General features: G+C 41.2%; 2 protein-coding genes across 2 annotated transcripts in view; one reads left to right on the top strand and one right to left on the bottom strand.

Moving 5' to 3' along the window:
• hs2st1a (heparan sulfate 2-O-sulfotransferase 1a) overlaps positions 1-13284 on the bottom strand; it is a 41461-nt gene extending 28177 nt beyond the window's left edge. The window contains exon 1 of the mRNA XM_032565469.1: positions 12693-13284. Within this exon, the coding sequence (XP_032421360.1) occupies positions 12693-12816 (124 nt within the window). The 5' untranslated portion in view covers positions 12817-13284. The remainder of the gene's footprint in view (positions 1-12692) is intronic.
• A 270-nt stretch (positions 13285-13554) lies between these two features.
• selenof (selenoprotein F) lies at positions 13555-20475 on the top strand. Its single transcript, XM_032565501.1, has 5 exons — positions 13555-13683; positions 16133-16300; positions 18856-18919; positions 19062-19111; positions 19730-20475. The coding sequence occupies exons 1-5, from the start codon at positions 13636-13638 to the stop codon at positions 19859-19861; spliced, it is 462 nt and encodes a 153-aa protein (XP_032421392.1). The 5' UTR covers positions 13555-13635; the 3' UTR covers positions 19862-20475.
• Positions 20476-20969: the final 494 nt, after the last annotated feature.

Here is a 20969-nt window from a genome sequence, read left to right on the forward strand (position 1 = left end):
ATCTACAATTGGTGAAATATGAAAACCTATGATTTGAGGATTAGTTATAATCCCACTAGATCTACATGAGCTTGGGTGTATTTTATTCCATCTCCCTGTACAGCTCACACTCTGGGAACACGAGCTCATCTCAGCTCCTTCTACATTTACAGTAGATGTAGGTCAGGGTTGTAATTGGATCAGTTAAACTGTTTAATTGATTTGTATCGAAATGAACTGAATGGACCCGAGTTGGATTATAGATCAGCTGCATTAGATTGCACCGTGTTTGACCTCGACTTGTATTTTCTCTGTGATGATTTTTTAATCAGTTGGTCTTCCACAGATACAGAAATATCTTCAAACATTGACTTGTTTTTAGAACAGTTCTACAACCGGGAAGGGACGTTTTAGAGTAAATTTAGGGCTTTTATCTTTTAAATGAAAACAGAATTAAGAAGAAATTTCTTCAACAATTACATCAAGTCTTTATTGACTACTTAAAGAAATAAATGAAACCACCAGACAGACAAGTTTTTAAACTCCACCCCTTTTGACCATTAAATTCACAAACAAATCTCGCCAGTTAACGCCTTGCAACATAAGATTTTCGACAAATCATTCTTCTTAAAATGGAACATTTTCATAGCTCTTATAACTACGGGAGACGGTTTCTCATCTGTTTATTCGTGTCTCCCTGACACAAAATCAAACCAAATTTGATTGTTTTCACCTGTAGGCTTGTGCAAAACTGCTGGTACTCTCTCAAGCTTCTTCTTGTTTGGTACTATAGGTTGAAACATCACCCCATTGGCATGTTGAGTTTGTTGAAGTAAAGCCAACAGAAATCCACATGAGCTTGAAAAAGATCCTACAATTAAAAAAAAAAAAATCCTATAATGACATGTTGCAGCCAGGAAGTAGCAGGAAGTTAACTGGGAACAACACAGTTTACACACGAACGCAACATGGCAAAAAACACCTGGGGCCTATAATAACCCCGCTCAACACTTAAGATTAAAAATATGTGTGTGAAGTATAATGAAGTTGTTCTAATATGGAAATGTATGTTGGTGTAGCAAAAAATCTCTTTGAAGTGTGTGTATGACTTTAAATGCCTAGTGTGTTTATGTGGAGATCAACAGGGCCAAGGTGAGAAATGCTACTTTTGCAGTAACATCACATTTTGTTTTGTTTTAGGTCATATCTAAAGAACAATTTAGGGACGGAAGTTCAAAGCTCTAAAACTGGACACGAGTGGATAAATAATTATTCGCTGAGTTAATCAGAAAGTAGGTTGAGCTGCCACTCGGTTGGAGTCGCCACAAGAACTCGGGATTTTGAGGTGATTTAATCATCAGTGCAGACAGAGCAACTGCATAGCATGGCATGAGATAAACTAATGTTATATCTGCTAAGTTTCTGAATTAATTTTATAGCCGTGCCACTTGTGTATTTATTTATTTTTTTTACATTTACAAGAAATCTGTGGCAGCTAGGCTTAGCCAGTGATGAAATATCTAACGTATTCCATCTCCTTCATCGACAAAGGTCGATGAAGGAATGTTTTTTACTTAAGGAAGTGTGTCTTTCCATATGTGATTGAAATGCAAGGTAGACATGGAATAGTGTGGTGGGGTGTAAGGTCAACAAGATTTGATTAAGCTCCTCCTTTACAGAAGTCAACATTGGAAACCATTGGTGAAGAAATGTGTAACGATTAGCCCAGATGATGTTCTTTCTCTACAATAAAATTAGAATATAAGCGCACAGTAAGCACCAAGAAAGAGCATAAGGGATGGCTTCTGTCGAACCCGTAATTCCCAAAGAAATTACAATGTGATTATGACTCATTTACCACCTGCCAGCTGGCTGTCGCATCTCTTAGTGTTCTCTTCTTAGGTACAATTACAGTCATAAAAGGCTTAGGCGGTACGTTGTCCAAGTAACTGGGAGCTTAGAGGTTGACACACCACTTACGGTTTGATTCAGATTTGTTCAGTTTCATTCTGAAGCATAACAGCCTATATTTTTGCACCGTGTTTTAAAATGTGGAGGGAAAGGAGAGAAATGTGGGGTGACGGGTTGCCTTTGTGAGGAGCAGAGGTAGGGGGAATCAGAGTGAGGCGATCAAAAGGGGGGAAGGGAGTGATGGGTGGCACTGGAGTGCTTTGCTCTGCTGGAACAGCCTCCAATTACACCGAGGGTGTGAAACCGTCCATAACACCCCGATTAGCCTGTCTGTCATCCTGCGACGGCAGCGAACGGCTGAGCCGGCTCCGGTTGCCGCTGCGCACGCCACTTTGCAGAAACACATTTTCTGTCAGACAAAGTGCACACCAGGGGCCATAAATCCCTGGCCCCAATCAAGGCCCGCTTCTAACAATACGGCAAAAGCCCCGTCTGACCATTAGCGCTACGCCGTCCAACCTCCCACAGCAAATCCATCCCAAGCACCTACGCCCATCTCCTCAGCGAGCTCTCCTCCATTAGCTGCTCAAAACAGCATGTTTCAGATAGAGGTGCAGGCGGCAGACACCACCAGCTGCTTATAGTAGCAGATGCCCGGGTGCAGAGGGAGAACAAATGACTCGTGCATCCTTTATAGAGCATAGGAGAGCTAAAAACAGATACGAAGGGTTTCAGCGAGAGTTCAAAAGCAAAACCCGAAAGCTGTGTAAGAAGAAAAACAAGAAAGGACGAGGAGGAATAATAGGGCTTAGATGTCTTCAAGGAAAAGACTTTGAAAGAAGAGATGAGTCATGGTCCAGCTGAGTACTCAAGCTGCTTTTTTGTGCCAACTGGCACAAATCTACAAATCTGTGGGTGTTGTTAAAGGAAGTATGGCACACACATTTCCAGCAGTGTCCGATACAGTATCAGCAACAAGATGAACGACGTCCGGCAGGGAACTGAGCTGCAATCAATGTCTGTGCTGTGTGCGCCTGAGGACAGACCGGTAATGCCTGGTCGATGTCCTTTCAAGAGCAAATTCCTGACCAGATCTCCAGGTCCCCGAGCAGCGGGCGTGTGTGGGTGGGCCGCAAGAGTCTAGCATGACAATCAAAGTCAAACTGGGGACTGACAGCGATGGCGCTGAGCCAGGAAATGAATGCTTAAAAAGTCTTGCGTCAGCTCGGCGAATGCCTCGACAACGGCCGCACACACCCTCCTCTCTGTGGGCCTTCGACAGCACGTCTCGGCTCTCCCAGAGCTCATCACAGGGCCACTTGTGTCTGGAAGCAGATACTGCCACGCAACAGATGGAAATTGAATTCCTTTAATCGTGCCGACTCGCTGCCAGCAGATAGAAAGCCGCTGATGCTGGGTGGAAAAAGAAAAAAAAAGAAAAAGATAAGTCTTTTGAGATTCCGTCCTGCTGGGAGAGGAGCAGACCTCACCAGGCCTGGAGGGCAAACGCTAACTTAGGGCCATCTATTTTTCTCCACTTACGAGGGCCGTGAGGTGACGCTTTTACAAGCAACATTCCCATTTCTGCCATGACATGAAGTGCCACCTAAAACCACACGTCTGAAGAGTTTACTGAGCTTTAAAAATTAATAGCCACACTGATTTTACATGAACAGGGGCTTCTCTAGAGGGAATAACCTTTTAATAGCGTTTGGCAACCCTTCTCTCTTTAACCGCAACTTGGAAGGACAGATGTTATGCAACGCTGATGCATCCATTTGTGTAATGAACTCAGTGGAGCAAACCAATGTGACTGGCAGTGATATCAGTTTATCAAACCATTTAAACCCCCATGCTTAAAAACTTTACTTTAGCTCTTTATGCAGCTTATTAGATACCAGCAGCCGGATAACGAATGTCTAGTTTTCACAAGCCACACACGGAGAAGTTGCCTGGTGAGCGGAATGGGACGATTTCTGATTTTTAAAAAATATATAATTTAATTATATATATATATATATATATAAAGGTCATATGAGAGCTGACAGATTGTGCTGATAACATCCCTCTTGGCGTGGGTGTTACTGATGGAAAACATCACGGTTAGCTTCTCTGTGAGAAGTTTCTAGAAAAGGAAACTGTATTTTCTACAGTCATGCTAGCCGAGCTAATTGCTACTTTAAGATGTCTTCCCGTTTAACTGTGGAGCTGTGTAACAACTCCACAACATTTCAGAGAAACGTTGTGGGCCTCTGAAACGTTGTGTGTTTCGCTACTGCTCTAGCAGGGGAGCTAATTTTTCATCTAGCACTCTAGTGGTTTGGCTAACTTTGAAAACATTTAGTGCACTTAGATTCCCCTAAATTCATTTTATCGGATAATTTCTAAGGTGCTACTTTACCTGACTGCTTTGTAAGCTTTCAGCTGAATAAAGTTCGACTTCTGCGTTGAAGTTTTGGTTACTGACTGTTAAGAATTCTCCAAGAAGCTAGCCTTCTATATTCACGCTCTTATTTTGAAGTCTGTTTACACGGCAGTTCCGTTTCCTCTCCTTACATTCTCTTTTTTTATAAAAATTTTTATTGATAAAGAGGCAAGTATACAACAGATGAACAAATGAGGTATTTATGAACAACCAGAGGAGTCAATTAAATAAATACATGCACAGATTCACATATATGAATTCTTTTGAGAGCCTTTTTGTTGGTACTTCTCACATTAGCTGCCCATGATGCAATGCAGCTGATGACATTTATTCTGTACCCAGAATGCATCTCTTAACAGCGTAAATATACTGATGTCTGGCAAAATCAGTAGACTTAAGAACATTCAACAACTATGAAACTAAAACCATGAGTGAAAGTCTGTTCCAAAGAATCACTTTCTGGGGTACAGTCATCCTGACAGGTGTGCAACAACAACTTTGGTCCATCACTGGATATTAATTCTCCAAGGCTTTTGGAAAGTTCCAGTAAATTACTGAATGATTGAACAAGCTAATGAGTTACAGTAAATCAGAGCTTCGTCACTCAAATATTAAACGTTTTATAATTCGAAATGATCTAGTTGCTCACTTCCAGATCGAGTCTTGCATTAAAGAAAGAAAAATGCTAAGCTAGGTTAGACCTTTTCAGAATCGGTGTATCGCACCTTCTCACACAGCTGCCTCAGGCTCACCAACTGCTTCAGTTTCAACAAAGTGACTGCTGCATGTAGACTTCTTGAATTACATTTACTTCTAAATGCTGGTCGGAAACGTCGGATTGAAGTAATAAATTCATTCAATTAGATCACCTTAAACTGTTTGAAATATGGGAAAGGTAACAGCAATCTTAGCAAGGACAGTCGAGCCATGAATTCAAATCTATAGCTCTGTAATGAAGAATCTTTATTTCCTTAATTTCCTTCCTCCTTTCTACCAAACCAGTGAGCAGCCGGCGTACAATGCTACCAGAATATTGGATTAGGTCCGCTGCAGGAGTTTTGGAAGTTAGCAATGCCAGATGCATCGCAGCTAACGTTGGGATGATGAATAGTAGGAGCAAATCAGAGGTCATATGCCCTGCAGGAGGTGTGTAATGTGGGGAATTAACCAACCTGTGCAGCAACACAATCTCACACTGCTAGAGGAGAATAATGCTAGGCTAAAAAAACAAAACAAAACAGGAGTTGTAATCTTAGACTCTACAGACTTTATTTCCAGCATAACAAAATGTCTGAAAAACAAAAGAGTCAAGTTGTGGGAATTAAAGAGAGAAATCAATCCAACAAAGCAACAGTAAAGAGAGGGAGCTTATTGTTTTACATCAAGGACATGACTAACATGATTAATAATTGGTTCAGTAATAATAACAACCTTCTATTTTTTTTTTGCTTTACACATTCATGCTTCAAACCAGATTTTTATATTCACTTGAGAAAACACAAAAAGCAGTTGTTTTTCCATTTACTTATTTATTTGAAAATATGTCAATGATTTTTTGGTTCAGCTTCACTCGCCAAATCCCAGGTTTCTGCGTTAGGATGACGTATCGAACTAGTCAAATATCGCAAAACAGCGAAATAAGATTTTTTAGCATTTTTTGACATCACACCAGTCATGTGATCAACAGACAGATGTTACTACTGGCAAAAACGAGGAAGAAGACGACAGGAAGTGGTAGGAGGATGATGGTTTGGTTTTGTTATTTTTTCTAACAATGTGCAGCTGGCCCCACCAGAGCTCTCACAGCATCAACACAATTCATAAAATGTTTTGTGTCAATCCAACGTGTTGAATCCACAACTCTTCTGTAAAATCAGACAAAATTTTCCCAAACACACCACATACAGAGCCTCTCCCATTTTTTATTTAATGGAAATGCTGCAAATGTGAAATTGTGATTTTTTTTGACATTAGTAGAATATAGACAAAGATTTCCATTTGAAATGGAAACTCAGCTAGTGTTGTGAACAGTTGATGGCAGCTGTTACTACCACACAAGAAATAACCAGTTATTAGGTTTAAAGGCTGATTACCTTTTAAAGGGCCAGGATGTTTTTGAATGCTTTTATTTCCTCAATAAATCAAATTATTGTTTAAAACAATTTTTGTATTTACTTAAGTTATCTTTGTCTGATATTAACATTTGTTTGCAGAGCTTTTATTGTGTGAAAAAAATAGCGAGAACACAGAAGTCCTATCTGTAGATGCCGTCATTGTAACCTAACAATGCGCTGTAGTTTCCGGCTTCATCACGGTGTGTGGAGATGATTTGTGGAATCTCCATGTGGGTTTGGACACCACCTGTCCCTTCTAATGGTCCGTGTGCAGCCTTGCAGCACGGCACAGATGGATCTACAGCAGGCGTACCTGGTAATGGGAGCGGGCAGCGTGGCGGGCCGTCAGCATCGTGACCGCCAGCCCCCACATAACTCGCTGCTCCCATACACAGACGTCTGCCCGCTCGGGTCATCCATCAGAGAGTTTTCTCGCCAAGTCATCAGATTCTTGTGGTGGTGGGCGGCGAGGGGGAGCACCTTTTGGGTTCATTTCCAGAGTGTGTGGAGGTTTTTAAAGGAGGAGGTGAACGATAGAGCTAACCTGTCCAGGCAGGCGTCCTGATATCTCCAGCAGGAGAAAAGTCTATTACAGTCGTAATAGATTTCATTCAGAATTTGGTTTAAAATTCAACCCAATAATCATAGCTTTGACTTATATATTACTTCTAACTGCCTATTTTAAAGTTCACTCACCAAATATACCAAATCATGCATTAATACACACGGAGGAAAACATCTCAGGGCTACCACAGAAGCGCACATCTGTATCTCTGCTCTTGTGGTTCAGCCAATCAGCGCCAAGGAAAATGAGTGGCGTTCCTGGATTGGTTGCTCTGTAACATGGCGCCTAGGCATTTAAGCGTCAAAATGCCTAGGCGCCATGTTGCATTTTCTTTTGAATATTTTAGAAAAACTTTGCTTGCGCGCAAATTATCCACAAATAATTTGTGCTACCACACAATTTGTGTGTGTTTTTACGTGCCACAAAAAAAACACACACACACAAATGAGTGAATCTGCAAATACTGGCCCACTGTTTGATTTTTTTAAATTTTATGGGGGTTTTCCAGCGACGACTAGGAAAAAAATTGCAAATTTATGACATCCTCCAAGTCTTGGTTTATAGCTGTAATTGTATCTGAAGAACCAGATTAGAAAAACATTTAATCACGCTATAACTAGGGTCAGAACTTTAACATTAATTCAATTTCGATTAATTCATTACATTGATTTTTAACACGTAAAACATTTTAACTCAATTAATCGCTTTCCTTCTTTTTTTTTTTTTTCCTTACATACAAAGGTTCTGGTTGGAATTGTTGTATTTGCGCGTTTCTGGTACACCCGTAAACCTGACACACAAGCGACATCCGCTAATAACAACGATGGACGACAAAGCTGCTTCCCTCAACCCAATTTTTCTTTTTACAAAAAAAAAACAACAAAAAAAACCCAACAACAAGCTGATGGGACAATGGAAAAAAAACTATTAATGTGTTCAAGTTGTGCTAACAGGAGTAGGTTGATGTGTTTTTTGAAGTTTTTCACCAAAGGCAGAAATTTGCAGTTTTCATTATACATGAAAACTGTATAATTTTCCATCCACTTCACAATTAACCTTTACTTTTAGGTCTATGTGATCATGTGTGTCCTGAACCAGCCGAGGTGTTTTTGCCTTCCTCGGGCCGATAAGGCGTCTCTTCACATCCGTCCAAAACACTGTTGACCGACGCGCATTCGTCTCCCGAAGCCGAGCTCGGCTGGCGTTCGTACGAGCCCAGACAGACTCCATCATCTTCTGTGTGGCCCTGTGCAGCGCTGAGCTGCCACAAGGAAAACAACTGTGTGGGAGAGCAGGAAATATAAATAGATGTCTAAGCTGCGCATCAACAGGGCCTGGCAAGGGAAGCAGAGGTGTTACCGATTCGCCCCGGATGTCTTTGTGCCTCTGACGACCTTTTCAGACACATGACAGGCAACGCTAAGGGCTTCATCAGTCCGTCTCGCAGAAACATTTATTATCCCCTCTCTGTCTCAGAAAGCAACAGGGCAACATGTGCGGCTCGTGTTCCAGAGATTTTCTCTTCAGGATGTTTCTCTCTCTCTCTCACTTCTGCACCAGGAGCATTTCCATCAACAGAGAGGACTACAGGTGCAGTTTTCTGACCGATTTTTAAAAAGCCTGACCTGCGCATTCATTTATGTCTCCTACTTATCCTGTGTAGTTCAATTATAGTTATTATTATTGCTGCAAAGTACTTTATCATCAGCAACGTAATCAAGGACGTTTATGTATTTATTTATTTATTTTTTCTCCCCTTTATATAATGTTTTTTTTTTTTCGTTTTGCTTCATTCTTTTTCATTTATGAACCATGTAAACAAAAACACACTCCATAACACTTTTTAGGATTGTTTCACACATTATGGTTTGTTTTTGTGTCTGTTCACCTGATATTAATGACTTAATTTGATTTGTTTATATCCCAAGACGGAAAAAAAAGGTGGCATAGAAAAAAAATAGCCCCCCCACCCCGAATGATTTTTTTTTTCCTGTCTAAAAAGAAACTAAATATAACGACAAAGTCACTCCATTGGTGACAGAATCTGATTTTTATACCTTTTCCTGAGGTAGACGCAATCGATGGATTCATGTTTAGGTATCGACCGATCGCCCAAAATTAAGGAAACCGAGGATGATTGATCGGTCAGCTGACTTATCGTTGCAGCCCAGGCTGCTGCGGTCCGATGTGACAAAAAGCTCAAAACTAAAAATATAATGTGAACTGAACTAATGAGAAACAACATGCTAAATCTCTGTGTGGCTTTCAAGCTGCACTATGGCTTATAAAAAAGCATCCGCTATCGAGAGAAAGTATGCAGCATCGTGTGAGACAGCACACACACACACACACCAGGGCACTGGGATGGTAAGCAGGAGATGTAGGAGGAGGCTGAGGTCTGAGTAACACTCTGAGACAGCTTTTATAATCAGCACTATTACACCCAAACACCTGGCATATATATAACACACACGCACACATACACACACTATATTAATATTGCCATCACAGCAATATTAACATGGGTCCAACACATCAGTTCATCCCAACATGTAAGTTTCAGCTGATTGAAGGAAATGGGGTCGGTCCATCACCTGGCCGATCTATCGGTGCTCCCTGATAGTCACACCCAGTCTCACACCTCAGCATATTGTGTCTTGAAGTATCCCAGTTTCATTGCTTGTTATAACTATCTAACTGTGCAATAGCCATATTAGTTTAGTTTCCATTACAAATGTGAAAAAAAACAACACAATTTTGTGGGGTTTCCATTACATGAAAAAAGCAATTAAAATCACACTTGAATAAGTTTGTTAACGCTATAAGTAACTAAAAAACACGCTGCACTATCATCCTCTAACTACTTCCTGTCGTCTTCTTCTTCGTGGTTTGGGTCAGAGGCAACATCCGGTTGTTGGGGGGGGGGGGGGGGGGGGGGGTTCCATTATAGTTTCAGAAAATAAACCAAATTTTGTTATGGCCAAAAAAACCAAAACAACAACAACAAAAAAACACGCCATCCTAGCAGCAAAATCTTTTATCTAAAAAACGAGGTTTTTTTTAAAAACCGCCATGCTTCTTTTAAACAAATTTATTTTCGAGATGTCAAGTTGCACAATGCTATGGTGAATGGAAACGCCGCTTGTGTTTATAAATCAAACACAAGCGGTCGTATGCGTGCTGATGCAGTCTGATCGACTCAAGGCAGCGCGTCTCTGAAAGTTTTTCCCAGTGTTCTCGTGACCCTTCAGAGTAAGAGCTCTGAGGCTGCAGCACCTATCCGGAATGCATCCCAGCTGTGACCGGTCACACCTGGCGCCTCTCCTGCTGGAACTTGTCTGAACGCTGCGGGTCTGGAATCTCCTCTGCGCCAGACTCGCGGTCTCATCAAAAACAGCTCGGATGTGGTGTGAATCCCTCCGAGACGCCTCGGCTGCACCCTTCACAACGACTGCTCAGGTCCGCTGCTGCTCCTCAAAAACCCCCTCAGCGGAGGCACTGCACTGCACGGATAATCCTGCAACGTCCCAGATCTTTTCTGGGATTGAACCCCCGTGGGAGCTGGCGATGAGATTTCAGAGGGCACCGCCGGCCACTTTTTTTTTTCTTCTTTTAATCAGAGGAGAATTTGCTAAAGGGGCCAGGGGAGGATTTGCAGTGTCCCCACAAGTCCAGGTTATTACCAAGCCTGTCTCAATAAGCAATTAATCAATTAATGACCTAAATCATTAAAGAAATTATAATTTCCGTTCTGATGGTTAATATTTTTTGAAAGGCAATTTCATTGACAGGGACATCATTATCTTTTTTTTATGTGGTTTCACTTGTGTGTGTGTGTGTTTTTATGTTCGTTTATATTTATTGTCTTTGGTTGGTTTTATTTTCCATTTAAAATGTCTTCCAGTTGCAGTGTGGAGTGCTGTTAAGAAAATAAAATTGTAGTTTTGCATTATTGTGCCACCGTCATTATTTTAGTTGAAAACGGTCTCGAAACGGCGATATTATCGTTTATCGCAATCATTTCTGGGACAATTTATTCCCCAGTAAAACTGGCTACGGTGGCAGGCCACGTTATTATTGAAATGTTTCCCTCCAGCAGTTCAAACGTGAATCGAGAGCCAGAAAACGTCTATCGGCGTCAACATGAAGCAGAAGTAACGTGCTGTGAACTGTGCTGTATTAAACATGGCAGCCAGACTTTTCTGCAAACAAACTCACCTCAGATATCCGCACAACATGCATGATCACCCTTTTCTTTTATTTTGCTATTTTGGTGTAAACTGTAACTTAAGTTAAACTCCACTTTTCCAAAACGAAGCTAAGCTTCCACAGCCGCATGCCTCTGATGACATCACATAAGGCAGCTGGTCACAGCTGATTGCCTTTTCTTAGTTTTCTTGTCCACTGTGTTTGCAAGTTTTTAAATTGGATTCCCTGTTCAGAGGCGTCTATTGGTGGCACATTTGGTTCATCTTGGAAGTCAGAATGACGTCACACCTGAATCAAGCGTATTCCAGTTGCAAGTGGAGAAACTGTGGGATCTGCTAATAGTTAGCGAATTGCTGTAGCAGCAATACAAACTGATGGCGATGAAGGGAATGATGAAAAAACATGTCTGCAGTAGATGTAGTACAGTTGGAAAAAAAAAAAAAAGTCCTAATAAGTAGTTTGTACCGGTTCCAGCCGTGTCTGTTAGGACTTGAGACCTCAGATGTTGAAATGTTGTTTCATTTCTGACTGAAAACTCTGAAAAATCCCACTACTGAGCAGAAATACCATCAAACTGAACTGGGTCTCTTCAGAACGCTGGAGGTGAGCGTGTTCTGGTTACAAGTCGGATTAGATTTGTTAATTATTGTGGTGCTACGAACTACAATAACACACAGGAGCTCAAACACTGAAGGAATGCTCACAGTTTACTGCACCACGTGTGCCACTGCTCAAATCCAATATGGCGCCCGCCATATTGGATGCTACACTTGAGGCTTTGTCGACCTTCTCGGTTGGGATTCTGACTCTAGGGTCTTTCTCGATTGGAAACTCAAAAATTCCTGCTTATGAGAGCAAACGCAACATCAGCTTGATTCTTTTGCCTCTTGTGATGTCATGACCCAAATACACACAAAACAGAATTTGCTGGAAGTTTTTTCTTTTCTTTTCTTCAGAGCACTTCTTTAAAATATATTTAGTGAAATATTACAGTGGAAATCGACTTCAACAACCAGCTGTGCTTTGTTGGAAGTATAGCTGATCATACCTTAGAAGTATGCTGCCTTTAAGATGGACCAAGACATCAGTGGATGTCACTAAGTGTTTTCTAGTACCGATCAATCAGTGATGAAAAAAACCACTGCGACCTGCTGTCCCTTATTCTGTACTAAGCCACGGAATTGCTCCTCCCTGACTCATCGTTCAGTTCTGTTTAACGTGATCACCAATCCCTATGCCGAGTAAAAGACGTTCCTATCAGTCATGCAAAGTTCAGCATCTCCTGCATCAGTAAATAATGAAAGACTGTGTGCCATTTTCTGAGGAACAAGACGAAGCATGCTTGATGGATGAGGCGCAGCTCGCGTCTCTAACTGACCCACATGCTCAACAATGAGAGCTCGCCCGCATCTCTCTGCCCGCGCTCCTCCTCACGCCGTGCTGCGGTCCCGTTTTGGGGCCGCGTTCCGTCGGGATCGCTACAACTTACCGAGCTTTCCCCGGGACTCCTCCAGCTTCTGGATCTGGTTCTCCAGGAGGAACATGGCCACTGCGAACGCAAGCAGCGCCAGCAGCTGCAATTTGGGCGGCATAATGACTCTGAGCAACCCCATCAAATCATCCGGAGAGGGATTTGGTCACTCCATCCTCGGAAGAGACAACACCGAAACAAACAGCGGCTGCGGCGGGGGGTTTACTCAGCGGCTGGGGAGTGTGAGCATGGCCCTCTCTCTCTCTCTTTCTCCCCGTCGTTTCTCAGGAGCGTGTGTGTGGATATCTTGTAACATCCAGATCCTCCAGTCACCTCAAATTGTAGATCCCCATGCTTCATTAATTGTCCCGGGTTGTAAATCGTCTCAAAACTCAGTAGATTTGAGGAGAATGCGAACTTCTCCAGTCGGATTGGGGAACTAGACTGGTACCAGTCGGTGTTGCCAGTGTCCCCTATCACACCGAGTGTGGTTACCACCGCACTACGGACACATTACCCCTATTTGCCACCCAGACTATTGGATGTATGAACAGTCCACCAGCCAGCAGTGGCTTTCCATTCGTCCGCTATTCCTGCCTATTCAATCCGGATTGGACAGTTTCATCTGATTTACCTCAACCAGACGACAGGTGTCGCCCTCTTTTCATAATCCTCGAAATTCAATAAAGACAAGGAAGAGATTTTTAGTCGGCTTTAGTTAATGCCAACATAGAAAATATGAAAGAAATGTACAAAATGAAAGGAATAGAAAATAAATGTTTTATTAAAAAAATAAAACAACATTTTTCAAGCGACAATGTTTAAGTTCTGACAATAAGCTGAAAAAAATAAAAGACAAATCTATTTTTCAAACTGAACATTACTCAGGCGAATGTAGCTTTCCCTGAGTGAAATAATAAAGGACCATTGTAGTAGTTTCGCTAACAAAGCAGGTTGCAAAATGTCGGGAGAGGTGTACCTACTGTGGCTGTTGTCGTTGCTGCAGACGGTGAGTTTATTAACGCTGAGAGAGCCGGTGTTAGCCACAGGGAGACTCCTTACAAGCTTACAGTCGGTACCGGCCGCTTACAGTCGGCTGGTAGTGCTTACAGTCCATCGTTCAGTTCAGAGCACCGCATCCTGTTCCAGGAGTCGCTACATGACGTGGCTCTTCCAATGAACTGCTGCGAGCCAAGAGGAGAAATTGAGCTTATTCACTGAACACTGTAAATCTGGATGATGTTGTGGTCAGAAATTAACTGAACAGTTCATTTACAGGTTTTTGGCGCCGAGAGGCAACGTTAACATTTGACTTCCGGTGTTCCAAATTCACTCAATCTGTATAAAAGCTGAACTACAACTGAGATTTAAGATAATGTTTAGTGGTAAAGTTACATGGCACGGAGAGGGCGCTCGTGGTCTACAGTGTATTCGTATGCCGAAAATTAAAGGAGATCTATGAAACATAAACTTCGCCTTTCTGTGTACTGAAAACGAAAACAAATGAGTGGAGCGCCTCAGAAGCTGACGTGTCTGCTGGACACAGCTAACCAAACAAGAAGACAAAGAAGCATAACTTACTGTTTTTTATATTTTTTGCGAGCGGAAACGTTTATCTAATGAAGTTTTATAACACCAAATACACCAAACAGTTGTTTTGTGAGTGCACTTTATTGCTTATGCAAGCTTAATTTGGCCAAAATATTTACAAAGATTTTACAAAGATGTATTTTCAAGTCATTGAAGTCCGTACAAAATATTCAAGGACAACATCTTCAATTTTCATGTCAAAGTAAAAAAAAAAAAAAAAAGTTCAGGGCACAAGACTATACAGTTGAAATCGGTTATTTGCACTTTATGAAAAACACAAGAAAGTGGGTTTGATTCCAGGTCTCGTGCCATTTGCTGCATGTCTTCCTCTTCTCTCCATCCTGTTTTCTGACTAGATTACTGTTCAATACATGTAACGAGCCAAAAAAAAGTCTTAAAATACGTATTTCTCGTTTTCCCTCACTAAGAAGTTTTCTTGTTTAAGATTGCTTATAATTACCAAACTTTTTTCTATTTGATAAATGTCAGAATAATGATATTCTGACCTCTCTATATATATATATACTTTTTATTTTTCAACTTTTGAAGTTTACATACATTTTCTTTGTATTTTGTGGAATCGCCCCTGAAACTGTATGAATTGAGTTAGACATGTGGGGTACCCTTCCAGGTTTTTGATGACCACTACAAACATTGACTTTGTTTGGAGTGGCCATAACTATCTTAACTAATTTGGTGATATGCTTCTAGGTTTGTTTTTTTATTCTTATTTTAAAAGGGATTGTAATCTTATTCTGTATCATCTTGATAGTCCAGACCTACAAAAAGGAAATAAATGTGTGATTTGCAGTAGTTTATTGCTGCAAATTCTCATGTCTTAGTTTGTGGTGTTGGTCAAAAGCTAGCGCATTCATACTTGTATGAAAATGATCAGATTGTTACCAGGTTTAGGTAGTAAAGGGCCAATTTACCCACCTGCCTTTGTGCCCCCATTTCACATCGACAGTCACTAAGGGTGCATTCACAGCAGTCCTGTTTAAAGCTCCATTTCTTTTGTCTCTAAGGTCTGGTTTGTTTGGGGAGGTGTGAATGTGTAATCAAGCCCCGATGTCTGCAAAAGCAGGAAGTGCAGTATAGTGCAGGGCATTCTGGGTAAATACAAACAAAAGTGGGATTCTAGTGCTATTGTGAGAAGGGTTTGGGGTTAGGCTCATGATCATTACCAAAGACAAAATAAATCCTACAACCACTTAGATCTGATGCCACTCCATTTTTATTTACATTTAGTGAAGATGGAAGTGGTCTTCAAAGGTTTTAATGTCGTTTCCTAAAGTAGTCCTTGGTGCAGCGCCACCACAGGTGTGGAGGGGAACAGGTTTTTTCAATTAGTTTACAGTGCCATATTAATTTGAACTGCAGCAAATGAAAATGGAACAAATGTCACAATTTTGGTCCCCAATCGAGCAGAGTCTACCGGATTATGAGGTGTGAAAAACTCTAAAGTTAACTATTAATGGGTCTTTATAGCTAAATATTGTAAAATCAAACGTCAGGGGCCATATGTCCAAAAAGCTGGTGGTTGGCCCAAACCGGGTCATCAACAGATCTGATCATACACTGATATTTGGTAACGTTAGACAGAAATTTAAATTACTGTTGCTAAACATAATTTGAACATTTTGGAGTGGTTTGTCTAACAAATAGACTGACATCTGTTGTATGTTTTTGTACACTCTAGGTTGGCTTTAAATGGTTCTCAAAGGTCATACAGACCATCTTAAAACTGAGTCAAACCTCTTCCTACCAGTGTCATTCTCATACAGACTGAGTTACACATGAGACTGGATGATGAACGTATTCACTTCCTAACTGAATCTCCTCCTCATCTAACCTGCGTGTCCCTGCAGCTGTCTGCGTACGGGGCCGATCTGTCGTCCGAGGCCTGCAGGGAGCTGGGCTTCTCCAGCAACCTCCTGTGCAGCTCCTGCGACCTGCTGGGGGAGTTCAGCCTCACCAAGCTGCAGCCCGTCTGCCGGCAGTGCTGCCAGCAGGAGGCTCAGATGGAGTCACGCAAGGTAAAGCAGGGAGAGGGCCGGGGTGGGCTACACGAGAGCTTATTTAGAGAACAGAGGGAATGCCTGTAAAAATAAGAATAGTTTACAATGTCAGAGGTGCAAACTGAAGACGGTATAAGGAATGCAGGCCGATCTGTCAGAATGTGTCAGCTTCCATTGACAGACGGACACATTCTTTAGCATTCTGCCGCTACTAAAAGCAGCTCAGTTTGCCCTCCGTCTGTGGGTTTGTTGACACTTTGCAGCTGTGCATCATCTCTGAGCCGTCTGTCATCAGCTGCGATTCCTTTGACCATGGAACTGCACAGTTTGACATTGCGAAAATAACTTAGCTTAATGGACGCATGAAATTGGTTTATTTTGCAAAACTGCAAGGGAATCGTTTATTTCACATCACACAAGTCACATTATCAACAACTGGATGTTGCTACTGATGCGAATCCTGAAGAAGAACACAGGAACTAGTAGGAGGATGGTGTTTTTAATGATTTATATGCGTGAACAAGCTTCTTCACATGTGATTTTCAACTGTGTTTCTTACTTAATGGAAACGATACAATTGCGAAATTGTGGGGGGTTTTCAGCATTACTGGAATATTGACAAATTTTTGCACACATTTGTAACTACTGTGAGACTCCAGCACAACAAAGCTTTACCAGCCCTGTGACGGGCTCAATCGGCAGGTTTTGCCCCGGAACCGTCTCCGTGGCGATCCCCTCTGTGATTACAGCAGGAATCAGAGCCACCCTCGCTGAGCTCTGATGGATAAACACACAGTCGACTGATGGTGGGAAAACAGCATTCTTTTTTTGTTTGTTTTTCTTCTCTCTCTTTTGATTTAAGCAAATCCCCTGGAGCGTGTGTGTAGTATCCTAGCAACAGCACATTCTCAGAAGTGTAGTGAACACCTCATTACACCTCTTGATGATAACTCTATTCCAGAAAGACGCTTTCAGCCAAGATTACCTCTTCCTCCTCCTCCGTCTCCTCCTTAGGATTTGAGTAAAAACTGTCACTCGAAAAGCAATCTGCAGCCTCCTGCTGCACCCCCACATCACTCCATCCCCCCCCATTGTACCTGTAGAAACCACACTGCCTCTCAGCACATTTCCCCCTCAGACAGCTACAATAATGTCCCTTAAGAATCTGTTTAGTTGTTGGATTGGACGTGAGTGGCGAGTCATTAGGCTCTCTGCAGAGCCCGGTTGGTTAGTGAGCAGGTAGAGTACAGCTCGTTTGCGGCGCTGCCCCTCAGCTAACCTGACTTATCTCCGTCTTTCAGGCGTCTTTGGAGAACAATCGATGATGATACCTGTGAGACACGCAGAGCGTGGAAGCCTGCTGCGCGATGACCTTTTATGAGAAATGCCGGAATACAGACATGCACATTTTTAATTCTGCCTACATATTCTGGAGATCCATCATGAAGGTTTCTCCTGGCTGATACCGTTTTCAAGTTGTCCTTATCAGGTCTTTTATAACCTTAACAGAACATGCTGTTGGTTAGTTTTGAAGCGTTTAAAGAACGCTCAAAATCACATCTTTCTGCTTATATCTTGCCTGTCACTAATGAGTGTCATTGATAAATGAGGTATGACTTAAGTTTTAAACATAAAATCTCTGTTTTTCCCCCATACTAAATCTGATTTCTTATTTGAATAGATTTTTTTTCTCCCGTTCTTTTCATAAATGGGACATATTATGCAAAATCAGCTTTTTTTTTACCCCTTTAATACATATTGTTGTGCTCTTGGAGTCTGTAACTGCAGAAAAACTGAATTCAGTCTCTCCCAGTGATTCGTTTATATCTTTATATTCCATCATATTTTTTCAATCTGTTCAGTTTTCTCTTTTCCCTGTTACATTTTTTTTTGAACAGTTTCCATCACAGTATTTGTTGTGGAACTTCTAAACAACTTTATGGACTTGTAGCTAGTCGGTTTTGTGAATCTATTTTTATTTCTGTAGTCCACATTCAATGATGCCAAAGCTACAAGTGGATAAGTCAAAATGTTCTGTTGTGGTGTGTATTAACACACACGACTCCTTCCACCATCTCCCTGCATCAGGAGACATTACAAAAATAATCCCTAATGGATTGATGGTCATTTCATTCTGTCCATGGAAACGACAGACACAGGAAACTACGAAGTGAAAGTAGTACATTAGTGAAAATATATCTTAATTTTTCTACAAATGAAATCTCCATAAAAAGCCAATTCGATTGACTTAATAAATTTATTGCCCAACCATAGTATGACTTTATAATTTTGATTGGCTCATCTTATCTATGTATTTAATCAAAAGCAAAACTATAAATGTGAAGAAGTGTCACTGTGTGCTTTACCTTTTTTTTTTCTGGCTAACTGGTATTGGTTGTTGAAAAGCTCATCTTCGTCATTCATCAGCCCTGCTGCATATGCTCAGGCTCGCTGCTTAATGACCTTGGAGAAGATGCCACGGCTTTTTTATGGCTCTGCTCCTCCAACGCTAAGCTCCGCCCCTCCAGCAGAGACTCATGCACGCCTCTTTATTCTTTTATTTCCCCCTGCAGCTCTACGCAGGAGCCATCCTGGAGGTGTGTGGATGAAAACTGGGGAGGTTCCCTCAAGTCCAGGGTAAGTTCTGGGAAGAGAAGTTGGACGTCCATCTGTTGTTTAGTTGCCTCAGCTGTGTCCCCTCAGCTGTTTCTGCCGCATTCTCAGGATGTCCGTCCGTCTGTCTGTCCACATGACCTCTGCCTCTGCTTTTTCCCCTCAGCTTTTGTCAGGAGCGAGATGCCCAAGATGTTTAAAGGTCTTCAGATCAAGGTAGCGCTGATGAGTTATGTTCTTCCTGTTGTGTAGGGCTGCAACTAGCGATTATTTTAGTGAACGATTAATCGATTATTCTGACTGTTGATTAATCGGATTGAAAAATGGCACATTCTACAGATTCCATTTAAACACTTTTTTAAAATATTAAAAGTACATTCAGAAATGCAAACAAACAAATAATTCACTTCCTTTTTTAAATAATAAAAATATTTTGTTGCCTAAAATGAAACATTGTACCATTCCTTTAGCTAGACTGGGGGAAGATAAAACCGTACCACTGGAGGAGTTTTGGCTGAAACATTTTTACAGACTGTGGTGTTTTTATCTTGTATATATATTTTTGGACCGTTTTGGCTTAATTACTGCTCTGAATATGTTATTTTCATACACCAAATTGCATTTTTTGTGTCTGTATTCTTCAGTTAAGATTAATCGATTATTAAATGAGTTGCCGATTATTTCAATAATTGATTAATCGCGACTAATCAGATCGTTTTCAGCCCTACTTTTGTGTTGGCCGTTGTCATTTTCTATCATCAACTATTTTTGCCAAACCTTTGTGTGCGTTTCTAACATGCCTTCCGTCTTCTGTCTCCCGTTTCCATGGCGCAGTACGTCAGAGGCTCCGATCCCATCCTAAAGCTCCTGGACGATAACGGGAACATCGCTGAAGAGCTCAGCATCACCAAGTGGAACACAGACAGCGTTGAAGAGTTTCTGAGTGAGAAGTTAGACCGAATATAGACACACGCAAAAAAATATAAAAAATTTTTATATGTATAGAACTTAAATGGTCCTTTAAATTACCAAGAAAATGGACTTTATTTTGGGCAAGTGGGCAAAAATGTTGCTTTTTGTTTCATTGGATTTCTGTCACTGTTTAGCTGTTTGTATACAACCTGGGCTTGACAGCTGTTTAAATCATTGATCTATGTTTTTGTATCTGATTATAATCGGTGTGTCTGCGTGGATCTCACCAGATGACTCGACTAAAACACATTCATAAAATCTATTTCACAAAGGAATCATTTGCTAAGATAAACGTTCCTCTTTTTGTTTATCGGATATTGTTGTGAGATGATTATTTTTATGACGCTTACCGTTGTGACCAGCAGTAAATGCAGTAAGAGAGAGTGAATCCCCGTTCCTCAGCGATCGCACCCGGCTTTGCTGAGACACACGTCAGTGAAGAGCTCACAGTAAACCGGTTGTGGGATGTGAGCTCTGATGGAAATCTGTGTGTTTCTTCAGCGGCTGCTTTTGAAGAGGAACTGGTTTTCTTTGCAGGGTTTGTTTATGAGCTGGATGATGGGATAAATATGCAACAATAAACAGAATATCTTCAATTTCTTTTTTAAGGTGGTGGTGTTTTTTTTCCTCTGATGCCAACAAACGGCATCAGATTATTCCTGGACAGAACTGTCTATTTTAGATGATCTGCTGACATCTAGTGGTCTTTTTGTATATTGCAGCTATGTTTTTGCATCAGGTTGCTACTTTGTGTTAACGCTTGTGTTCTAAACCTCTTGGATTTTCATATAACTACATTTATCTACATAATCTATGATGAAAATAGATTATCTGTTGTAAGTTTTAGAAACTTTGAGTCAAAGTTTTGAATAAATTATCCCTAAATTTAACAGCAGGTGCTTATAATCTACCAAATGATTCTGTTTAACGCAATTCAAAATCAGTAATGCTTTATTTACCCCAAAGGGGAATCATTAAAGTATATTTACAGGGCCATTGTGAATGGTGATGCTTTGGGCAGAAAGACTCTCCAGTAGCAGTCAGTCTTTCAGCGAATCTGCAGGGGCCTCTGACTGAAGATGTTGTATGTCTCATTACATGC

Source organism: Xiphophorus hellerii, chromosome 6, assembly GCF_003331165.1.
Source record: "Xiphophorus hellerii strain 12219 chromosome 6, Xiphophorus_hellerii-4.1, whole genome shotgun sequence".
In the NCBI taxonomy this organism is placed as follows: Eukaryota; Metazoa; Chordata; class Actinopteri; order Cyprinodontiformes; family Poeciliidae; genus Xiphophorus; species Xiphophorus hellerii.